Source organism: Eurosta solidaginis, chromosome 1, assembly GCF_040869045.1.
Source record: "Eurosta solidaginis isolate ZX-2024a chromosome 1, ASM4086904v1, whole genome shotgun sequence".
Classification (NCBI taxonomy): domain Eukaryota; kingdom Metazoa; phylum Arthropoda; class Insecta; order Diptera; family Tephritidae; genus Eurosta; species Eurosta solidaginis.
This window is the reverse complement of record NC_090319.1, coordinates 261,254,002-261,273,775: the sequence shown is the minus strand read 5'-3', so window position 1 is coordinate 261,273,775 and position 19,774 is coordinate 261,254,002. Positions and strand designations below refer to the sequence as shown.

The following is a 19,774-nucleotide window of genomic DNA, read 5'->3' as shown; positions in this document are numbered from 1 at the left end:
AGGGTTGCCATTTAGGATTGCCACCTATTCGAAATTAAAAAAAAATGCATGAGATATGCCATTATGGGTATCAAACGAAAGGTATTTCACTCCCCATTACAATAGGGACACTTTTGAGTAGGGTTGCCATTTAGGGTTGGGGTAGTTAGACGAAATAGTACTCTACTTACTCATATTCTATTAAAGCTTTAAAGGAGAACATTAAAGTTAAAAATCTTCGTAAAAAAATCTTACACATGATTAGACTTTATTTTCTTAATTTCACACACGCTAATAAAATTGAAATGCAATATCAAGGCACCGTGGCAAATTCTAGCAAAATATATTTAAATGCATATTTTTGGCAAATATGAAATGAATAATTGCAAATTTCTCACAGATTGCTATTAGAAAGATTTCTCACTATAGCAAAAAGATATCTCACCATGGTAATTTGCTACCGTTGAACACTAGAGGCATATGCTCAATTTGAAAACGACATAAAACCACTTAACTACTTACCAACAGATGGCGCTTAGTGAAGTAAGTTGACATTTAATTAAACTAACTGATAGTTTTAATTCGTAAAATTTGGAATGTAATAAAATTGTGAGACTTTCATAGTGTATAACTAAAAAAATGTTTGAAATTAATAATTCGGCGCATGAAGATACTGGAGAAACGTTGCCAGCACAACGAAACTTTGCCGATCAAAGCTCGGTCGCCCAGGTACTTTTCATTAATTAAAGAAACGTTTTTGATGATTTGTTTAACGAAGACTTTAACAACCAAATTTTAAAAGCGTTTTTGAAAAAATTCAAGCATGCAAGAAATGTCTGCATGGAAATTTCAACTAAAATTAATAAAAATTATAGAAAATTTAAAAAAACAATAATCATTACAAAAAATTATTGTTCTGGCCTTGAGCTCGTTTCGAACCTTGAATACTTTATCAATAGGCCGATAAAACAAAAACAATTGTTAATAAACCAAGAGCACTTGGGAAATGGCAAACAAAGTAATTGACAATAAACAAATCCAACATTATCAGTGTCTGGCAACAGATGGCGCAACGCTGATTAAATATAGTTGGTAAAGAGGAATAGAGGTAGCAATTTATCAGTCAAACAAACCACCGCTGTGTAGCTAAATGGTTAGCGCAGCGTTCCTAAAGCGTACTGATGATGAAGGCTTAGCACCCTTCGTAATGGATTTATCTGCGCAGCTATGGCAGGTTGTCTGAAAAATTGTCTACTTACTTTTCCAAAAACAAAATAAAATTTTTCAATTATAGAAAAATTAAAAAAAAATAATCATTACATAACAAAAATTCTGGAAACCAAATTCAAAAACATTTTCAAAAAAATTCGAAAGTTCGAGAAATGTTTAAAAATGTTAAGAAAATTTCGAGATTTCAACAAAAACTAAGAAAAGGTATTTAAAACATCTTCGAATTATTTTAAAAGTTTGAAAATGCTAAAAGTCAGGGCTAAGTTGTATAGACTTCAAACTTTTACTTACAATTTATTAAATTACAAATTGTAATTGAATTGTTTTGGAAACTCTCTTTCTTAAATTTCGTCAAAATTGTTCGAAAATGGTTTTGAAACTCTTTTTTTAAAATGTTGTCAAAATTTCAAACTAAAATTTTGAACATACTTAAAGTTTTCGAAGTTTGAAGCTCTAATGTTTTTTTCTAAAATTTATGTTTTATTCCATTCATTGGATTTTTTTAAATTTTTTCGAAAATGTTTTTGAAACCGAAAAGATTCTATCAAGAGTTATTCAAATCATATAAAAAAAGAAAATAACTGTTTTAAATGTGTAAATAATTATTGCAGTCTCTTTCACGCTTACAGCGCTTCAAATTCGTAGTTTGTACTAGAACTGATTGAAAAACAACAAGTAAGGAAGGCTAAGTTCGGGTGTAACCGAACATTACATACTCAGTTGAGAGCTATGGAGACAAAATAAGCGAAACCAACCATGTAGGAAAATGAACCTAGGGTAACCCTGGAATGTCATTGTATGACATGTGTATCAAAGGGAAGGTATTAAAGAGTATTTTAAGAGGGAGTGGGGCATAGTTCTATAGGTGGACGCCATTTAAGGATATCGCCACAAAGGTGGACCAGGGCTGACTCTAGAATTTGTTTGTACGATATGGGTATCAAATGAAAGGTGTTAATGAGTATTTTAAGAGGGCGTGAGCCTGAGTTCTATAGGTGGACGCCTTTTCAAGATATCGCCATAAAGGTGGACCAGGGTGAGTCTAGAATTTGTTTGTACGATATGGGTATCAAATGAAACGTGTCAATGAGTATTTTAAGAGGGCGTGGGCCTTAGTTCTATAAGCGGACGCCTTTTCAAGATATCGCCATAAAGGTGGACCAGGGGTGACTCTAGAATTTGTTTGTACGATATGGGTATTAAATGAAAGGTGTTAATGAGTATATTAAAAGGGTGTGGGCCTTGGTTCTATAGGAGGACGCCTTTTCGAAATATCGCCATAAAGGTGGACCAGGGGTGACTCTGGAATTTGTTTGTACGATATGGGTATCAAATGAAAGGTGTTAATGAGTATTTTAAAAGGGAGTGGGCCTTAGTTCTATAGGTGGACGCCTTTTCGAGATATCACCATAAAGGTGGACCAGGGGTGACTCTAGAATTTGTTTGTACGATATGGGTATCAAATGAAAGGTGTTAATGAGTATTTTAAAAGGGCGTGGGCCTTAGTTCTATAGGAGGATGCCTTTTCGAAATGTCGCCATAAAGATGGACCATGGGTGACTCTAGGATGCGTTTGTACAATATGGGTATCAAATGAAAGGTGCTAATGAGTTTTTTAAAAGGGCGCGGGCCTTAGTTCTATAGGTGGACGCCTTTTCGAGATGTCGCCATAAAGGTGGACCAGGGGTGACTCTAGAATTTGTTTGTACGATATGGGTATCAAATGAAAGGTGTTAATGAGTATTTTAAAAGGGCGTGGGCCTGAGTTCTATAGGTGGACGCCTTTTCGAGATATCACCATAAAGGTGGACCAGGGATGACTCTAGAATTTGTTTGTACGATATGGGTATCAAATGAAAGGTGTTAATGAGTATTTTAAAAGGGAGTGGGCCTTAGTTCTATAGGTGGACGCCTTTTCGAGATATCGCCATAAAGGTGGACCAGGGGTGACTCTAGAATTTGTTTGTACGATATGGGTATCAAATGAAAGGTGTTAATGAGTATTTTAAAAGGGCGTGGGCCTGAGTTCTATAGGTGGACGCCTTTTCGAGATATCACCATAAAGGTGGACCAGGGGTGACTCTAGAATTTGTTTGTACGATATGGGTATCAAATGAAAGGTGTTAATGAGTATTTTAAAAGGGCGTGGGCCTTAGTTCTATAGGAGGACGCCTTTTCGAAATGTCGCCATAAAGGTGGACCATGGGTGACTCTAGCATGCGTTTGTACAATATGGGTATCAAATGAAAGGTGCTAATGAGTTTTTTAAATGGGCACGGGCCTTAGTTCTATAGGTGGACGCCTTCTCGAGATGTCGCCATTAAGGTGGACCAGGGGTGACTCTAGAATTTGTTTGTACGATATGGGTATCAAATGAAAGGTGTTAATGAGTATTTTAAAAGGGCGTGGGCCTGAGTTCTATAGGTGGACGCCTTTTCGAGATATCACCATAAAGGTGGACCAGGGGTGACTCTAGAATTTGTTTGTACGATATGGGTATCAAATGAAAGGTGTTAATGAGTATTTTAAAAGGGCGGGGGCCTTAGTTCTATAGGAGGACGCCTTTTCGAAATGTCGCCATAAAGGTGGACCATGTGTGACTCTAGGATGCGTTTGTACAATATGGGTATCAAATGAAAGGTGCTAATGAGTTTTTTAAAAGGGCGCGGGCCTTAGTTCTATAGGTGGACGCCTTTTCGAAATGTCGCCATAAAGGTGGACCAGGGGTGACTCTAGAATGCGTTTGTACAATATGGGCATCAAATGAATGGTGTTAATGAGTATTTTAAAAGGGAGTGGGCCTTAGTTCTATAGGTGGACGCCTTTTCGAGATATCGCCATAAAGGTGGACCAGGGGGGACTCTGGAATGCGTTTGTACAATATGGGCATCAAATGAATGGTGTTAATGAGTATTTTAAAAGGGAGTGGGCCTTAGTTCTATAGGTGGACGCCTTTTCGAGATATCGCCATAAAGGTGGACCAGGGGTGAGACTGTAATGTGTTTGTGCGATATGGGTATCAAATTAAAGGTATTAATGAGGGTTTTAAAAGGGAGTGGTGGTAGTTGTATATGTGAAGGCGTTTTCGAGATATCAACCACAATGTGGACCAGGGTGACCCAGAACATCATCTGTCGGGTACCGCTAATTTCTTTATATATGTAATACCACGAACAGTATTCCTGCCAAGATTCCAAGGGCTTTTGATTTCGCCCTGCAAAACTTTTTCATTTTCTCCTACTAAATATGATAAGTGTCACACCCATTTTACAAAGTTTTTTTCTAAAGTTATATTTTCCATCAATAAACCAATCCAATTTCCATGTTTCATCCCTTTTTTCGTGTTTGGTATAGAATGATGGCATTTTTTTCATTTTTCGAAATTTTCGATATCAAAAAAGTAGGCGTGGTCATAGTCGGATTTCGGCCATTTTTTACACCAATTAAGCATACATATAGTAATAGGAGTAATGTTTCTGCCAAATTTCACCATGATATCTTCAACGACTGCCAAATTACAGCTTGCAAAACTTCTAAACTACCTTCTTTTGAAAGTGGGCGGTGCCACGCCCATTGTACAAAATTTTACTAATTTTCTATTCTGCGTCATAAGTTTAACTCACCTACCAAGCTTCATCGCTTTATCCGTCTTTGGTAATGAATTATCGCACTTTTTTGATTTTTCGAAATTTTCGAAATCGAAAGAGTGGGCGTGGTTATAGTCCGATATTGTTCATTTTAAACAGCGATCTGAGATGAGTTCACCGGAACCTACATACCAAATTTCATCAAGATACCTCAAAATTTACTCAAGTTATCGTGTTAACGGACGGACGGACGGACGGACATGGCTCAATCAAATTTTTTTTCGATACTGATGATTTTGATATATGGAAGTCTATATCTATCTCGATTTCTTTATACCTGTACAACCAACCGTTATCCAATCAAAGTTAGTATACTCTGTGAGCTCTGCTCAACTGAGTATAAAAAGAATCTGAAATTTCTAAGTAATAGCGCGAAAATGTTTCTGGGATTTTAAAAGAGTTCGAATTTTTTAACAATGTTTCTAATGTTTGCGTTGTTTCATCCGAATTTTTTTAGAGAATTTTCGAAATTTTTCGAAAATGTTTTCGAAATTTAAAAGCTATTTTCTTAAATGAACTGAATGAGACAGAGTAAGACAATAAATTATTAAAATTGTGAAAAATTGTTGTTGCTTCTATCGTGTTCACAGCAGTATTTACTAATTTGAGGGGTCATGCTTGCACTTTGTACTGGCATTGTGTAGAAAATATTGCATATTCTAAAAGTTTAAAGTAAAAATTTCAGAATTTTGTATGATAATTTTTAAAAACTCCTGGAATCAACAAAATTTTTCCAAATTTTTTTAATTTTTATTTCCTTAATTTTAGTAAAAATTTTTTTTTGAATTTTTCGAAAACGGTCTTTGGCTAGAATTTTGGCAACATTTCAATTATTTTCTTTTTATTTGCAGATATGGTCGTTGGGTGACACGACGTGTTGCGGTTATTACAATTGCTGCGATTTGGTTATTAGCCGCATTTGTCTCATTCGTGCCAATTTCTTTAGGTCTACACAGACCGGAGCAACCCTTAATCGTTGAAGACAACGGCAAACGTTATCCGACATGTGCACTGGATCTGACGCCAACTTATGCGGTTGTATCGAGTTGTATCAGCTTCTATTTTCCATGTTTGGTCATGATTGGCATTTACTGCAGGTGAGTAAGAAATAAAACCAATATAGTGTGGAATCTTAATCGAATTTAGTACCAAAAGAGTTTTAAATCAAATGCGACCCTGTTGTAATATTAGATTAATCTGAAATTTAACTTAAGTGGCATCCTTGATGTAGCAGAAATGAAATACGAAAAGAATAACCGAATAAAGAGGCGGTTGTTATTTGGCTCTGAAAAGAGATACATAAGCGTATTATAATCACAACTCCTCGGTTTCAAATCGAAAATGTAGCATTGATGAATTTAGCTTTATGACATAAACGGGTTGTTGCTTGCGCTAAATGTACCCGTTTGGATATGGTTGCAGGTGGTATTTTACTATAATACACGTACATGTATATTTATAAGTGTTGACATTAGATGAATAACAAATGCATTTAATTAAGATTAATAAGAAAGCGAATAAAGTAAAAATTATATCTAGGTATGTATAACTGTGACTTTGTAAAAGTGTTGCTACTACTGCATTAAATAAATATATTTTGGTGCGATATTCCTTCGAGGAGATTAAGGCCCGTATTATGTGTGTCACCGTGAATGTTTGCGTCGCATTCATTCATATTCTCATTCACCCAGAATTCGTATTTTATAACTTCTTACGTATTCGCGTTTGTCGTCGTACGTAGTCACTACGTATTCACTGAGACTTTCAAGCCCAATGCGTACCCAGTATAGCTTATTACTTGTGTTATTTCGGAAAACTTTACAGTGCAATTTTTTCGGAATAATATTGTTTTAACGAGCTGGCAATATTGCAGGGAAACACCTGACAATTGTAAATAGGAGAAAACCATTCTAAATCTTACAAACAATTGTAAATAACGGAGAAAATAGTGTAAACCAATAAATCAATAGATTGTTATTATTGTTTGGTAATATTTTAAGTGAAGTGTTTATTATTGCAGTAATTGAAATTCACATTTGTGAACATGTAAAAATAAATTTATAAAAGAAAACAAACATATGCCTGAGTGTACCGCTTTAGCCTCTTCTAACCAAATTTTTTTTTCAAGATTTTGTGTTCGAACTTCATTATAAAATTGCTTCAATGTTCCTTCAAGTTGTATGTCGGGGTTGATTCTGGATAAGTAAGAGTTGAACGTATAACAGGTATCCAGATTGCAGTTAATCTAGAGTGGCCAGCGTCTCCCTTCTGCTTTCCTTCAATGCGAGTTCGGGTTATTTAACTTTATGAACGGTGTTCGCAGGGCAATTTCTGGCATAGAGGTCCAGGAGCTGACATTGAATGTCATCAAAAGTATGTGCATCATGGACAATGATGATAATCGCATTTTGGCCAAGTACTATGACAAAAACGTCCTTCCAGCTGTGAAAGAACAAAAAGCTTTTGAAAAGAATCTTTTCAATAAAACACATCGTTCCAATACGGAAATTATTATGTTGGATAGCTTAACCTCCGTCTATAAGGATAATGTGGATTTATTTTTCTATGTCATGGGCAACGCCTATGATAATGAATTAATATTACTGTCGGTGTTGAATTGCCTTTACGACACAATAAGCTTGATATTGAAAAAGGATGCGGAAAAACGTTTGGTATTGGAACATTTGGAAATTATTATGTTGGCATCTGTTGAGATCTGTTATGGCGGGTAAGTGGGAGATGTGTTTTGTAAGTTGTGAAATAGTTCAAGAGCTGACGTTATTACATCATTTTTAATCACACTATATATTAGGCTAATTGAAAGTGTAACAGGTCTTTATAGAGGTTCTTTGTTATACTAAGCTAACACTGGTACGAGGTAAGAGTTTAACCTGTTACAGTATCCAGATCGAAGTTGAGCTAGAGTGACTCGCGTTTCCTTAGGAAGTGTGCGTTCCCCTTCTGCAAGTTTAGGGTATTGTTCTTTGAGTACAAGATTCACCGGGCATTTCCTGACATAAAGATCCGACGCCTGTTTGTGGAGTTCACTGAGGACCTGCTTCTGTTTTTTGGCTTCATACGGCTGTGATCTCAGGTGCCGTATTTCCTTATGATGCTTACGGAGATGACTCGTTAAGCCCCTAGGCGGTGTAGGCTCATCAATCAGATGTCTTTTGGGATGCCAAGGTTTCTGGGTATTCAAAAGGAACTGTCTGGTTAGCATTTCATTTCTCTCCCTGATGGGGAGTATTCTCGCCTATTATGTTATCTGTGGAAATAAGAAGACAACCCGTGGCAATTCTGAGGGCAGTATTTTGGCAGGCCTGTAGCTTCTTCCAGAGAGTAGTATTTAGGCTTGGCGACCATATCGGGGAGGAGTAGCATGCAATCGGCTGGCCATGTGCTTGATAAGTGGTAATGAGCTTTTTTTTTTCTTTACCCCAAGTGATGCCGGCAAGAGATTTGAGGATTTTATTACGGCTATGGATTTTAAGAATAATTGCGGTTGCATGTTCTCCAGAACTTAAGTGCTGACCGAACGTCACACCCAGGAGGTTTGGGTATAAGACAGACGGTAGCGTGGCGCCATCGACGTGGATGTTCAATATGGTCGACATTTGGCGCATCCATTTTATAAATAAAGTCGCCGATTATCTGGTCGGAGAGGTTCTCTAGGAAATCAAATAGATGGAATATGTACATAGAGTGCCCAGCAAAGAAACTGGAGACACCTATCAAAACCGAAACTCTATGTTATAAAATCACTCTGTCCTCTGGGCAAATCAGAATTATTACTGTCATACTTGTTTCTTAATTTACATTGTTCTTTAAATCTCTCGCCCATCGGTGATTCAGTGCCGGACGTCGTCCAAATAATGTGATCCATCAGTGGATTTTGCATTTGGTTTTTGTTGAAAATAGTTTGTATTCGGGCAGTGCAAAGCCCAAGACAGCAGCTGGGTAATTACTTTGGAAAAAATATTTTAAGATAATTTATTGCAAGACAGGCGTCCGCTTGGCGCCATAACTCTTGGCAGATAGGCGGTTTGTTATCGGCTTTTCGTCGGTTTTTTATTTGTTCTTTGTTAACGCAGCGGTCGCCGTGGTGTGGTAGTAGCGTGCTCGGCCTCCAACATTGAAGATCACGGGTTCGATACCCGGGCAAAGCGGCATCAAAAATTAAGAAACAAGCTTTTTGAATTAGAAAAAAGTTTTTCTAAGCGGGGTCGCCACTCGGCAGTATTTTCGCGAACACTCTGAGGATATTTCTGGCATAAAAAGTTTCTCAGTGAATTCTCATCTGCATTGCGATTGCCATTCGAATTTGGCGTAATACATGATGTACGTCGCGTACCACTAATTTGTTGAAAAAATTAGGAGGATAACGACGCAAATGGGAAGAGACCTGGTCTTAAAATTTCTTCGAAGGTTATTGCGCCTTGTATTATTTAATTTGTTTACGTGTTGCAGATGTGACATCACTTTATATTGAAGTTGAATCGGTTTTGTATAACAAACATCCGTTTTTTTTTTTTTTAATTACAAGTCGACCTTTCGATAACATATCAGAAACACTTCAATAATAAATCGATAAATTTTCGCGGGCGCGGTAAGGTGGCATATTTCCCCGGGCCCTACACTTACGGGGGGGCGTCAAATGATCCGCAATGGATAAAGTTGATATCGACTTAGAAAGTAATTGAACTTTTTGCGCCAAAGAAATATTTTTCGCCGGACTAAAGAAACCCTCACTACGCCACTGTCACTCTTATCCTGCTTTTCTCTTTATTCTTTCCTTTCATTTCTTAAACTTGCCTTACTTTGCTGCTTGATTTCGCTCATATCAACACTACCACAACATTCTTCCCAACCCAGCGGGAGGAAAGCGACTTAAATACGCCAATGTTTGAAGGGGTTGCCAGCCCAATTCAGATCTTCTCCAACCTAATTGTCAACCTCACCTTTCCGTGGCGAATACTATGTGTTTAGCAGCCGAAGCTGTGGCGACTCCAAGTTTCATGCAACTGGCGGTGTGGGGGAGTGATTGCCTAGAACGTTAACTGTGGTCATATTAAATCGTTCCGAGATGGACGGGCTTGTACCTTAATGGTTCTTGTTACCGCAATTTTCCGGATCTATAGAACCATCAACATCGCTAACTCACCCCAAAACCTTCGGGGAGTGTCTTTATCGCTACAACAACAACCACATTGTTCCCACATTACGCTTAAGTGGCGTTTATACTTACGATTAAATTCTGTACGCCCCCATAGCGTAAGCAATCAACAAAAACTTTTCATGATTATTATACTAAATATTTTTCTCTTCTTAAGTAAATGAACTTCCCAAAACGTGTTTGTGCTCTAAGCAGTTTATAAAACTTCAAAAAGTGAAAAAATTTATTTACTAAATGACTAAGGCTAATGACATGCCGATTATTATCCCTCATTATTCCATATATATATATATTGTATACCTAAATAGGTAAATAGAAGTATATTTACGTCCGTTCGGCCTAATTGAGTTACTCTTAAAAACGTGCAATAAATACATAAATCTGAACGCTAGCACGCACGCATCAGTAATCGGGTCGTGACTCATACGCCATGTGGTACCCTTTTGAAATACACGCAGCTTATGAAATATGTGTACATTAGGATGGTCCCTATTTTCCGAAATCAAAATTTTCTATGCAGGACCCCTTCAAACTGTTCTTTTGAACGAAAAAAACATGCTAAAGAAGTTTTGTTTAAATAAATTAATTTTTACACGTGCCGCAGGCTGGTTGCAATTCGCCACACCTGCCATATATGAGCAAGAAAATTACGTTGTGCTCAAACAATGTCCTTAGTATTCAGAATCAAAATTTTATATGCAGGAGCATTCCTAACTATTCTTATGAATTAAAAAAATATTATCCAAAGTTGTTTATTTATTATATTTTTATTTATTTTTATACGTGCCGCATCAAGCTTCACACTGTCTTATATGAAGCTAAGCAAGGTTAATTATCATACGTAGCGCTAATGGCTTGCTTTGTGTGCTCCGGGTACTTTTTTTATAGTTTTGAACAACCTAAAAAATATTTTAAAATTTATTTTAATGAATTCCGTTTATATTTATAAACAACAATTTCAAAAATGTTATATAGTTGTAGAAGATATTGTTTTTGATTTTCGTTTTTAGTAAGTAATGTATTAAATTCCTCCATTAAAAGAACCAATTTCAGGACCCGTGAAGGGAACAGTTTCACTGACGAAAAAGCTGCTCGCAAGACAAGTTCATAAATATGATGGCGACAAGCTAAGACCAGAATGTTGCGTCCCATTCTCATCACGAGAAGCGAACAGGCTCCATTAAGCCGACCAGTGTTAGAAGAAGTTGTATCGAAGGCAAATGCTTGAATTTTCTCATTTAATGCCCATTTATCTATCGTGTCAAAAACCACACTAGAAATGTCTATACCACTTCCCGATAAAACCTGTGGGACTCCCAAAAGTTGTTCTCTCATTGGTGTCTTGACTATAACGGGCAAGCGATCAACTTTCGACATTCCAGTAACATCTGGAAGCAGTTTTGAGTCCCAATGGACAACTGCAAAGTCAACAGTGGCATGTGAAAACTTGGATTGAATTTGCATTGCAGTATCTACACGCTGCTGAATGCGCGCCCTCCTAATTGATCCTCGATTGATGACGTAATCCATTGGACTTAATGACAAGCTTTCAATACATGCAATGAAAATGTGAACTGCATCCCGGTCACTAACTTCACATTTATCGAGTGCGGCTGCCAGTCTGTTTGTTACAATTTCCTTTCTTCCACTTCGAACGTGAGAGGTAGAAGGTTCTTGGACTTATATCGCAGAAGTATGTGTTTGTTGCTCCTCTGCACTAATGTCGGAACTTTCTGAGTCCGTATCCGAAGTGGGTGGTGGTAGAACTAACAAGTAAGGAAGGCTAAGTTCGGGTGTAACCGAACATTACATACTAAGCTGAGAGCTTTAGAGACAAAATAAGGGAAAATCACCATTTAGCAAAATGAACCTAGGGTAACCCTGGAATGTGTCTGTATGACATGGCTTTCAAATGGAAGGTATTAAAGAGTATTTAAAAAGGGAGTGCGCCACAGTTCTATAGGTGGACGCCTTTTCGATATATCGCAATAAGGGTGGACCAGGGGAGACTCTAGAATGTGTTTGTACGATATGGGTATCAAATTAAAGGTATTAATGAGGGTTTCAAAAGGGAGTGACCCTTAGTTGTATATTTGAAGGCGTTTTCGAGATATCGAACAAAATGTGGATCAGGGAGAACCAGAACATCATCTGTTGGGTACCGCTAATCTTTATATATAAAAATCACGTGTCACGTTGTTTGTCCGCGATGGACTGCTAAACTAATGAACCGATTTTGAACTTGTTTTGCACCCCGTGTGCAGTTTGATCTAACTTGAAATATAGGATAGGTTATATCTCAGTTTATAGTCGCAATATTATTTTATTGCAAATTTTTTATATGTATATATACACCTATAATGTGTGGCTAATAATGATATGAAATGACAGCTGTTGCTGAGAGCTCTAAAGTAAAAGTGGAAAAACTGATAAATGTGCATGCGAAGCCGAAATAGAGACATGCACTAATAATACCCACATACCTATTTACATGCGTCCTATTCGATTTACCTGAAATTTGGTATATAAATTTGCCTATATTAATATTTACGATCTTTTATTCCGGGAAGTAGACCAGACACGGGCTGGGACTGGGATTAGGACTAAGACTGGGACTGAGACTCGGAGTGGGACTGGGACAGGAACAAAATACATACCACCCTCCGGGACAGGCAGTAAGGGATGAAGAAGAATGAGAAGAACGCGAGAGAAGAGAAAAGAGAGAAGGAGACTGAGAACGAAATAGAATGAGACGAATATTGAGATAGATGAAGTGAAAAATATAGAGGAAGGAGTAAATAAAAGGATCAGGAAAAAGTGAAGAGGGGTGGGGGAGCGCAGAGTTAGATGGAAAAACCTTATTAAAATGTATGCAGATAGGCCAAATTTAGGGCAGTACAACGTCGGTCGGGTCTGCTAGTTATTTATATATGTCATACCACGAACAGTATTCCTGCCAAGATTCCAAAGGCTTTTGATTTCGTCCTGCAAAACTTTTTCATTTTCTTCTACTTAATATGTTAGGTTTCACACCAATTTTACAAAGTTTTTTCTAAAGTTATATTTTGCGTCAATAAACCAATCCAATTACCATGTTTCATCTCTTTTTTCATATTTGGTACAGAATTATAGCATTTTTTCATATCTCATAATTTTCGATACCGAAAAAGTGGGCGTGGTCACAGTCGAATTTCGGCCATTTTTTATACCAATACAAAGTGAGTTCAGATAAGTCCGGGAACTAAGTTTAGTAAAGATATATCGATTTTTGCTCAAGTTATCGTGTTAACGGCCGAGCGGAAGGACAGACGGTCGAATGTGTATAAAAACTGGGCATGGCTTCAACCGATTTCGCCCATTTTCACAGAAAACAGTTATCGTCATAGAATCTACGCACCTACCAAATTTCACAAGGATTGGTAAATTTTTGTTCGACTTATGGCATTAAAAGTATTCTAGACGAATTAAATGAAAAAGGGCGGAGCCACGCCCATTTTGAAACTTTCTTTTATTTTTGTATTTTGTTGCACCATATCATTACTGTAGTTGAATGTATATACTGTAAAGATATAAAATTTTTTGTTAAAATTTGACTTTAAAAAAAAAATTTTTTTAAAGTGGGCGTGTTCGTCATTCGATTTTGCTAATTTTTATTTGCCGCACATATAGTAATAGGAGTAACGTTCCTGCCAAATTTCATCATGATATCTTCAACGACTGTGAAATTACAGCTTGCAAAACTTTTAAATTACCTTCTTTTAAAAGCGGGCGGTGTCACGCCGATTGTCCAAAATTGGACTAATTTTCTATTTTGCGTTATAAGCCCAACGCACCTACCAAGTTTTATCGCTTTATCCGTCTTTGTTTATGAGTTATCGCACTTTTTCGGTTTTTCGAAATTTTCGATATCGAAAAAATTGGCGTGTTTGTAATCCGATTTCGTTCATTTTAAATAGCGATCTGAGATGAGTGCCCAGGAATCTACACATCAAATTTCATCAAGATACCTCAAAACTTACTCAAGTTATAGTGTTTACGGCGGACGGACGGACATGGCTAAATAAATTTCTTTTTTCGCCCATATCATTTTGATATATAGAAGTCTATATCTATATCGATTAATTTATGCTGTTGCGGATTACCGTTATGCGAACAAAGTTAATATACTCTGTGAGCTCTGCTCAGCTGAGTATAAAAATATTTATAGTCCACTTTAATTTAAATATTTGAAACCCAGTTTAGCTTCACTGCCTTTCCCGTAGTTCAACATCTCTGATTGAACTCTTTGGTTTTTTGATGCTTCGTTTTCCATTCGTTTGATCTTCCTTTCTTCTGCTGCAGCTAACTTATAGTCAATTCCAATATACACCTCTCATGATTTGGTTTCCTTTGTGCAATCAAAAACTTTTTGTCTTCCTCAATTTTTATCATATTTACAGCATTGCCGTGAGCGATATCGAAAAGATTACTTAGGTTGTTTTTGAGAGTATCCATTTTTTATACTCAGTTGAGCAGAACTCACAGAGTATATTAAGTTTGACTGGATAACGGTTGGTGGTACAGGTATAAAGGAATCGAGATAGATATAGACTTCCATATATCAAAATCATCAGGATCGAAAAAAAAATTTGATTGAGCCATGTCCGTCAGTACGTCCGTCCGTTAACACGATAATTAAGTAAATTTTGAGGTATCTTGATGAAATTTGGTATATAGGTTCCTGAGCACTCATATCAGATCGCTATTTAAAATGAACGATATCGGACTATAAGCACGCCCACTTTTTCGATATCGAAAATTTCGAAAAACCAAAAAACAGACAGATAAAGCGATGAAACTTGGTATGTGAGTTGAACTTATGACGCAGAATAGAAAATTAGTAAAATTTTGGAAAATAGGCGTGGCACCGCACACTTTTAAAAGAAGGTAATTTAAAAATTTTGCAAGCTGTAATTTGGCAGTCGTTGAAGATATCATGATGAAATTTGGCAGGAACGTTACTCCTATTACTATATGTACGTTTAATAAAAATTTGCGAAATCGGAGAAGGACCACGCCCACTTTAAAAAAAAAATTGTAAGTAAAATTTTAACAAAAAATTTAATATCTTTACAGTATATAAGTAAATTATGTCAACATTCAACTCCAGTAATGATATGGTGCAAAAAAATACAAAAATAAAATAAAATTTTAAAATGGGCGTGGCTCCGCCCTTTTTCATTTAATTTGTCTAGGATACTTTTAATGCCATAAGTCGAACAAAAATTTACCAATCCTTTTGAAATTTGGTAGGGGCATAGATTTTATGACGCTAACTGTTTTCTGTGAAAATGGGCGAAATCGGTTTGAAGCCGCGCCCAGTTTTTATACACAGTCGTCCGTCTGTCCTTCCGCATGGCCGTTAACACGATAACTTGAGCAAAAATCGACATATCTTTACTGAACTTAGTTCACGTACTTATCTGAACTCACTTTATCTTGGTATAAAAAATGAACCAAATCCGACTATGACCACGCCCACTTTTTCGATACCGAAAATTACGAAAAATGAAAAAATGCCATAATTCTATACCAAATACGAAAAAAGGGATGAAACATTGTAATTGGATTGGTTTATTGACGCAAAATATAACTTTAGAAAAAAACTTTGTAAAATGGGTGTGACACCTACCATATCAAGTAGAAGAAAATGAAAAGGTTCTGCAGGGCGAAATAAAAAACCCTTGAAATCTTGGCAGGTATTACATATATAAATAAATTAGCGGTAACCAACAGATGATGTTCTGGGTCACCCTGGTCCACATTTTGGTCGATGTCTGGAAAACGCCTTCACATATACACCTACCACCAATCCCTTTTAAAACTCTCATTAATAACTTTAATTTGATACCACTATCGTACAAACACATTCTAGAGTCACTCCTGGTCCACCTTTATGGCGATATCTCGAAAAGGCGTCCACCTATAGAACTAAGCCCACGCCCTTTTAAAATACTCATTAACACCTTTCATTTGATACCCATATCGTACAAACAAATTCTAGAGTCAACCCTGATCCACCTTTATGGCGATATCCCTAAATGGCGTCCACCTATAGAACTATGGCCCACTCCATCATAAAATACTCTTTAATGCCTTTCATTTGATACACATGTCATACAAACACATTCCAGGGTTTCCCTCGGTTAATTTTCCTACGAGGTGATTTTCCCTTATGTTGTAACCATAGCTCTCAACTGACTGTGTAATGTTCGGTTATACCCAAACTTAACCTTCCTTACTTGTTTCTTTTGGCTTTCATTTTCCCCTTTTGAACTTTTTTCTAAATTTCACTTCGTAAAGCTTTTTAAGCTTTTTTAACCAATCACTTCGGTCTCTAGTTGGAATTCGCGCTTTCTTCCAAAACACTAAGCACTCTTCGATCACTAATTGAGCTGTGTTGGATAAGTTAAGATTAACCACTCGCATGTTGTAAAATAAAACACCTAAACAGTCTAATTGTGAAGGCAGTTTGCTTCCAAGTATTTGGGTTTTCATAGCTTCTCTTAAATACACTTCTTCGGCACTTCTTTCGCGGCATCTTCAAGAATTTATAGTTTATGCACTGCACTTTGGCTTTTATCACTTCGAACACCGTACTAAAAGAAACAGTTCACCACATCAGAAAATATCGCGGAGAAAATAACGGATTCGTTCGTAAACGCAGTATAATGGTTGCAATGCGCATTTGACGAAAGCAACGCGTTCGATAAAAATTGCGTTGCAGCACTGCTTTACGTCTATCGTTTTTAAATGCAACAAAATTTAATGACGTAAAATAGGTTTTGTATATCTATCATCTTTAGGAAGCTTGTAAAAGTTTGTCGAAGTTTTTTCTTTTCTATCATAACTATTTTACACGCGACCGATGCCTGCTAGAGTCCGTCGTTTATATTTAGTATGCGAGTTATGTATTCCGCGCAATCTATGCACTTAGCAAGATGTACCCCGTTTAATTACTAGATGGGTTAAACTTCTAAGCTAAAGAGCTTTTGCGCTTAGTTTTAGTTTGTGGACAAATTAACAAGTTTAAAAGCTCCAAATGGAGGTTTCCGGACTTTCGTTACTTAAAATTTTTACTTCTGTATATTATAACTGTAATACCCTAAAATAATCTTGACTTTACTTTTAAGCACAGTTATTAATAATTTAAAAATATGGTTATAAATAAGCAATTTGAAGTCAATGAAAATACATCGCTATATTCGACGTATCTCCACAACTTTGACGTCGATGCGGCACGGGTTAATGCTAATATTTATTGATAAAACTTCTAGAACATCATTCGCTTGTCCAAAAGAACTTTTGCATGGTAAATCCGAGAAATAAAATTTTTGTATAAGATAACGACCAGCCTAGTGTACATATTTATGTATGTATCTACAAATATGAAAGGCATGGTATATGTGGGCAATAAATATTCTGATGGTACAAGTTATTTAGCGTAATATATTTGTGGTGTCATTAATAATAGTTCCATTACTCACCGTGAAATGACTAAGCAATTACTAGAAACGCCTTTATAGAGCACTTGAGCTGCTTAAATAGATTCTGGAATGAGCTGTGAGAGATGTTTCAACACCGCATTTTTTCCCGGAATTTTCAGAAAATGAGTTACTAATTCTTATTCTTTGATATATCTCTATCTCAATAGTCTTACAAATAATATTAGCGTATTTAAGCGCAGAAGTATTATCTCGAAATAAAATACTTTAATATTTCTAAGAGTAGTACATATTTCGAGGTCATTTAAGTTTTATTCAAATCAATAGGAAACCAGCAGTACCAGACGACAATTACGAAACCTACACAATACCAATGTTAGTCAAAGTATTGCCTTTACTATTGCTTTATTTCCATCTCCTTTGTAAGTGTTTGTATTTGTGTGTTTATTTTTCTACACATACATACATACTTAAAAATATTTGTGTTTATTTATTTTTCCGCAGCTTACGTTTATTTCACGTAGCTTTATGAATTCATTTTTTTTTTTATAAATTCATTTCCTTTTCTGTTTTATTCGCATTATTTATTTCTTCTCGTGAAACTTTTGTTTGTTTACTTTTCTTTTATTTAATTTAGCTTATTATACTCAGAGTATATTAACTTTGATTGGATAGCGGTTGGTTGTACAGGTATAAAAGAATCGATATAGATATAGACTTCCATATATCAAAATCATCAGTATCGAAAAAAAATGTTATTGAGCCATGTCCGCCCGTCCGTCCGTCTCTCCGTTAACACGATAACTTGAGTAGATATTGAGATATCTTCACCAAATTTGGTACACGAGTTTATCTGGACCCAGTATAGACCATAGATTGGTATTGAAAATGAGTGAAATCGGACGATAAGCACGCCCACTTTTTATATATATAACATTTTGGAAAACACAAAAAACCTGATTATTTAGTAAATAATACATCTAGAATGTTGAAATTTGACGTTTGACTGTTACTGATACTCTTGATAAAAATTAATTTTTTTTTAAATGGGCGTGGCACCGCCCACTTGTGATAAAATCAATTTTACAAATATTATTAATCATAAATCAAAAACCGTTAAACCTATCGTAACAAAATTCGGCTGAGAGGTTGCCTTTACTATAGGCAATACTTTGAAGAAAAATTAACGAAAGCGGTTAAGGACCACGCCCACTTTTATATAAAAGATTTCTAAAAGGGTCGTAGACGAATAAAATAAGCTATATCTTTGCAAAAAAGGGCTTTATATCAATGGTATTTCATTTCCCAAGTGGATTTATAATAATAAATAGGAAAAAATTTTAAATTTAAAAAAATGGGCGTGGCACCGCCCCTTTTATGACTAAGCTATTTTCTATGTTTCGGGAACCATAACTCGAAGAAAAATTAAAATATCGTAATGAAATTGTGTACACATATTTTCCTTATAGCAGAAAATATTTCTAGTAAAAATGGACGGGATCGGTTAAAGACCACGGACATAACTGTGATTTGAAATATTTGATGAAGCAGGGTTATGGCATGTGTAGTAAAAATGATATCAAAAAATTATATTCGATTAATCGATTCGACCAAGGAAATCACTAGTTTAGTTAGTTAATTGCTTGATTAATAATAACATAAACTAATCAAGTAGAATTTTAGTCGACTAATTTAAAAAATGTCTAACATGGTTCTGATATATACATCAAAGGCTAAAGTAAAAAGGAGGCACAACCTTTGAGAGTGGAAGAGGCGTAGAACGATGGAAAGTACATTTTAAAAGCAATATTAAGGATATAGAGAATATATTGTGTAGGAACGGTATCTCTCTTTTAAGGGTTCATTTTCCCACTCGTCTGTTCTATGCATTTTCCTAAAAAACCTATACACCAGCCACCAGAGCTGATAGAATCAAGTACAAATACAATTACCATTACCAATACTCATTAACTGAAAACACCAACTACCAAGTATAAGTACGTTTTATTGATATTTGATATTAAATACACGCATTTTCAATTCTTTATACCTTTCATGAAAACGAAATTGTATATTAGGTTGTGGCGAATCCCAAAATTGTAAGTCCTTAAAGGAAAAGGGACCCACCAAGAAGTATATCGAATTGATCAGGATGACGGTCTGAGTTGATTTGGCCATGCTCGTCCATCCGTTTATCTAGATGAAATTTTGTTAGCGGGTATATTTTTGGATTAGGATTTGTCGGAACCGACAAGATC

General features: G+C 36.1%; 1 protein-coding gene across 2 annotated transcripts in view; it reads left to right on the top strand.

Moving 5' to 3' along the window:
- The window catches only part of Dop1R1 (Dopamine 1-like receptor 1), a 363,402-nt gene that overhangs the window by 304,475 nt on the left and 39,153 nt on the right, over nucleotides 1-19,774 (top strand). For both annotated transcript variants that reach the window (XM_067769834.1, XM_067769827.1), the window contains exon 6: nucleotides 5,708-5,953. In XM_067769834.1, the coding sequence (XP_067625935.1) occupies nucleotides 5,708-5,953 (246 nt within the window). The remainder of the gene's footprint in view (nucleotides 1-5,707; nucleotides 5,954-19,774) is intronic.